Raw genomic sequence first — 5441 nt, forward strand, 5'->3', positions numbered from 1 at the left:
GCTTGCGGGCGAGGAAGGCATGGCCGGGGCGGTTCGTGCCCGGCCCGAGGCCGCACGCCTGCAGTCGGGGCTCCGCCGCGCGCTCGCGGCCGCCGCTCTGGGAGGGCGGTCCCGCTGTCCCCGGAATACGCTGCGTTTTAAGGTACTGCTGAGAAGAAAGTGTCAGATTCAGTGTTGTCGTTCCTCTACGTTTGGGGAGGATTTAGACGTCAGCCTTATGTAGACGTGGAAAAATTGTACAAGCTGTTTCTAGAATGCGAGAGACAGGGCGCGTTTTCGGGAGATACATCAACCGCACTATGCCCGAATCCCTGCATTGAGTCCCAGGCGGTGTGTTAGGCGTCGCAGGAGTGGAAAGCGGTGTGATACCCCCGCTGATACTCAGGGGCGCCACGGTCTAAGCGAGCCTACTGAGAATACTAGCAAGAGACAGTTTGGGGCCCGGGAAATAAATGCTGTGACGGTGCTTTGAAGAGGAGTGTTGTTCAGGGGTCTGTGAGATCGGGAAAAGCCTTGTGAGGTACATCTGGAGACATCCAAAAACATACACCTAGGATACGGTTGTGTAAGATACACCTTAGGAGGTTTAAGTTGCTGGGCAACTTGCATCTCTTGCTGTGGGATTAGAGGATTGACCTGTAGGTTACTAAGAAACATTTTCAAATTTTATGTTGTTGCCTAAAGGAACTTTACAAGTATTAATTTTGGCGTATTTGTCCACTGGGAGTAGCATGGGTTGAAGGAGGAAGAGACAGAGGGCATGCACACTGTGTATGAGGCACCTTTTCTGTAAAACTAAAACATGATCAGAATCAAGCTGGTTGTTCCTGAAGCCGTCACAGCTGAAATGACATGAAGGTAAGTGTGTCAGTCTTCAATAGAAAAGCTGAGCTGTCTTTTCAGAGGCATCAGTCCCAGTCTGTATGTGCCAAATCCAGTGTTTCAGGGAGAATGGTGAGTAGATGAGGGACCATACTGATGTTCTGTTGGCATTCACATAATGCTCCTGCATGAGATGAGTCATCACACTTCACCCTAGTAGCTCTGAAAAGTCAGCGCTTTTTTGTTTCGTTTTGTTTTTTCTGAAAAATAAAATTCAAAAGTGAGAGGGCCCAGAGGTGTTATAGATGTATAGTTTTCCCAAAGTATATATGACTTTTATTTGTACAGAATCAATGGATTACCCTTAAACCCACGTAATATGGGTTGAAGAGTAATCCTCTTTAAGGGCTAAGGAAATTAATTATTTGAGAAGCAAAGATCCTATTCAGGTGAAATGAAACATTGACAGATTAACACAGCTGAGGACAGTGGGTTTTAGTCATATTTATGAGAAAGGCTACAATATATAAGGAAATTATTTAGAGAGTAGAAGACAAGAGTTAAACTTTTAAAAATATTAATTCAAGCCTTTGGGCTATAATGCTTTGATCTTTTAAATTTTCTGTATTAGAGGAATAAGATCTTTCCCCATGCCAAGTGAAAGCTATGCTTTCAGAGTTGTAAATCCAAAAAATGAGATTCAGGGTTTTTTCTCATCAATTTAATTTTTCTCTGTTACTGCTTGGTGAAACTTCTATGTTCTTAGGGAAAAATATGTGTGAAGTGTTACATCATTCATTATTTGCATATAAATTGAAATAACCATGTTCTCTTTGATAAAGTCTTATATCTAGGAATTCAAAAGAATAAATAGGAAGTTTTAGGCACCTGCTGTATAGCAAAACATTTGTGTTTTCTGTCAGGAACCTAATGAAATGGTTTGATTTTAAGTAATTGCACGAAGGAAAACCATGACTGCCTTGTAATGACATTTTATGTATTTGGAAGTTTATTTGGGGAATTTAAAAATACATGAACAAGGTCAGAGAAATGAGATTCGGTAAATTTTTACGGTTAGTCTAGGCCAGTGTTTCTATCCTTGATGTTTTTGCAACATGTCATGCTAGAGAATTTTTTCTTGTGAGGATGTTTAGGAGTGTCCCTTGACATCTTCTCTAGGTTGCCAGTAGCATTATCCTACTTGTGACGAACAAAATAATTTCAGACATTTCCACGTATCCTCTGAGAGGCAAAACCACCCCTCACCCAGAATCATTGGTCTCTATAGGAAATTACCCATAGCTGGCATGAAAATGATGGATTACCACTTACTAGAACAGCATCTCCAGTAGAGTAGTCTAGCTTTTTCTGACTTTGATCCCTGTCATTAGACATTAGGTTTTAAAGTAGATCAGCTTTTCATAATCTTAAAAAAAAAAGTGTGTGGAGAAACTGTTCTCAGAATTTCCTTTAAATATGTTTTATGGTTCATGTCAACTTTATTTTTAAATTTAAAATTACAGAGCAAAATTTGTATGAAAATGATTGCAAACATTTCATCATTAAGTGTAGTGATAGCCAGATAAGTGGCGTCCTGGAAGAATGGTATGAAATTCTTTCTGCTAGGTTGTAGTGACTCCTGTTTTCAATTTTAATTAACAGATCTTTTTCTTGCTCATTCATTTGCTTTTTTTCTCCTGTGGGAACTATTTAAAGAGTTTGAAAGAACTTCAGAGATTGTCTTATTCAAGCCCGTCATTTTTCAGATAAGAAAACTTGCATTTGGTCAGGTGGAATGTATTGTTTGGGGTGTCAAAATTGCTGACAAGAGAGAAGAGAAGAATTTCCCATACAGAATTTCAAAAAAGTTATGTGGGTATCCCCCCTGCAGTGCCCTTAAGTGTCGATGGCACCTAGTGATTTGCTTTCAAAAAGTACAATGTGAGAGGAGGAAAAAAGTAAGTTTACAGTAGAGAAACCTGACAAACATTACTGCAGCTAGGTGATTAAGGTTAACATAGCAGTGGTTAAGTCAGGTTGATAGGACCCTTGATATGTGATGAGAATGGCACTTCACTTCTGTCCTTATCCTCAAAACACAGAGCCTCAGTCTAACCAGGAGAATTACCTCAATCAGATAATAACTGGGGGAGACTATAAATACCTGGCTAGTACTCCTCAAAATTGTCAAAGACCTTCAAAACCAGTGTAAGTCTGAGAAGCCACACCTGCCCACATGAGGATAAAGACAACTAAGTGTGTCAACTAAATGACAACATTTTGTGACAACTAAATATAATGCATCCTTGAGGGGATTGTCTAACAGAAAAAGGAGATTAGCTAAAAACTAGTAGAAATAAAATGAGGAATTCAGCTAATGTATCAACGTTGATTCCTTAGTTGTGACAGGTATCAACTATAGTGGTAAATAGAAGTAGAATATATAGGAATACTATGTTATCTTTCCAACATTTCTGTAAATCTTGAACTTTCTATAAAGTTCATTTTTAAAAAATGGAATCAAGCCCTCTAGCTGTTTCTTCTCAGTACTATGGAGATTTACCAAATACATGTGATGTTTAGAAAAAGACTTTTTCTCAAGAAAGAATGATGCAATTGAAAGGGGACGTAAATTAGACATTTTCATGCATCTCATTTTTTTTTAATAATATTGTACTCCTGCAGCAGAGAGTGAAGAAGATGATGAAATGGAAGTTGAAGACCAGGATAGCAAAGAAGCCAAAAAACCAAACATCATAAATTTTGACACAAGTCTGCCAACCTCACATACAGTATGTAATTTAATAATAGAGCTAATGTAATAGACATGTCAAAGTTTCATTTAAAACAGTGGGCTAATTTAAGTATTTTTGGATTTTATCTCATGCTAGAAATTGTGAATAAGAACATGGACTATTTTCCAGTGGATAAACATACAGTATTATTTTTTTAGTAGCTTAATACTACTATTTTCCAGTAGATAGACATAAACTTTTTAAACAGTTTAATACTATAGTCTAGTAAAATTCTTTTGGGAGTTGTCTCCCTTCTTACAGTTTTGTTAGTAAATAAACTATTAAGTGTGCATTCTCTGTACTACTAAGTTCTGGAGTATTACCAAACATGTTAACATTTTATACTTGTTATTTGTGATATTTGGACATAGAGATGTTTCTTATGTTGGTCCAAATAAGATATTTTGATCTACAAAAGTTTCTTGAATTTGTGTGTAGGGGAACAATTCTTCATAAAAGATTGGAAAATTCTAACAGTAAATATTAGATTAAAAATTAGATTTTCATGTAGGATGCTTACATACCAAGTTTTTTATGTCAGTAAATATTTGTATTGTCTGTCTGTATTCCTTTGAATCTGATTTGGTTAGTTTATTGAATTTTATTTTGTTGTGTATCAGTCATGACACTGTGTCTATCTATTCTTCAATAGTACCTGGGTGCTGACATGGAAGAGTTTCATGGTAGGACTCTGAATGATGACGACAGCTGTCAGGTGATTCCAGTTCTGCCACAGGTGATGATGATCCTGATTCCTGGGCAGACTCTACCTCTACGGCTTTTTAGCCCTCAAGAAGTCAGTATGGTGCGGAATTTAATTCAGAAAGATAGAACTTTTGCCGTTCTTGCATACAGGTAAAATATTTGCTGAATGCATTTGCTCTCCTGTGTAGTTACAGCAGAGATAACTGGTAAAGCGAAGTGGGAGTATAATTTTGCGTTATAGGATAGACAGGCTGTGAATGTGAAGTAAAGAATCTTGTTGGGGAAAAGTTTGCAAGTACAAATTGGGATATATTTTCATTGCTACGTAAACTACACTTTATCATCACAATTTAGCTTTACTCGTGAATTTTTTTTTTTTTTCCCCGTACCGAGAATCAAATTCAGGACCTTGTACTTGCCAGGCAGGCACTTATGCAGCTGAGCTATATCCCCAGCTCTTTATTCATGAATTCTTAATAAAAAAACATTTCTAGATTTGTAGTTTCAAGAACTGTCTTTATTTAAACAAAAGTGGGGCTTTTGTATTACAGTGTAAAGGATTAATTTTCTAAAACAGTGATTTCTTCTTTTCTTTTCTCAAAATTCTTAAATTTTGCCAATACAAATCTGTGTAAACTGAAGCTGAACTTAAAGTATCTGGTAGCACATGGAGGAAATCTGTGGATGAGACAGGAAACAAATGCAGGAAGTTCCCACCCAGTACAGAGCTGCTGCTTAACAGCAGAACTGATGGCTTAACAAAGTGAAAGAATGTTTGGTTTGGAGAATGTTTTGAAAGACTTTTGGTCTTAGATGATTTCAGTGGGTAAGAATCAGTTCTTTCCCTAAGTGCTGTAACTGTACATCTTAAAGCATCCTTGTATATTCTCCATGTTAATTTAAAAAAAATTATACTACCTTTGCTGTGAAAGTTGATTGCTATACGTTGTTTTCCTATGTGTACTGCTTTTGTCATCTGTGTATTTAAAACTGCTCAAAATTTTCTTTTAAAATTTACCTTGCAAGTAATATACAGGAAAGAGAAGCACAGTTTGGAACAACAGCAGAGATATATGCCTATAGAGAAGAACAAGACTTTGGAATTGAAATAGTGAAAGT

The 5441-nt window shown here is 37.1% G+C and overlaps 1 protein-coding gene across 1 annotated transcript in view; it reads left to right on the forward strand.

Moving 5' to 3' along the window:
• Positions 1–5441, forward strand: part of Crbn (cereblon) — a gene marked incomplete in the record, with an annotated part of 23544 nt that overhangs the window by 576 nt on the left and 17527 nt on the right. The window contains 3 exon segments of the mRNA XM_013513747.1: positions 3508–3614; positions 4270–4472; positions 5349–5441. Coding sequence (XP_013369201.1) covers positions 3508–3614; positions 4270–4472; positions 5349–5441 — 403 coding nt within the window.

The sequence above is a fragment of the Chinchilla lanigera genome, unplaced genomic scaffold, assembly GCF_000276665.1.
Source record: "Chinchilla lanigera isolate Chin_1 unplaced genomic scaffold, ChiLan1.0 scaffold00020, whole genome shotgun sequence".
Taxonomy (NCBI): domain Eukaryota; kingdom Metazoa; phylum Chordata; class Mammalia; order Rodentia; family Chinchillidae; genus Chinchilla; species Chinchilla lanigera.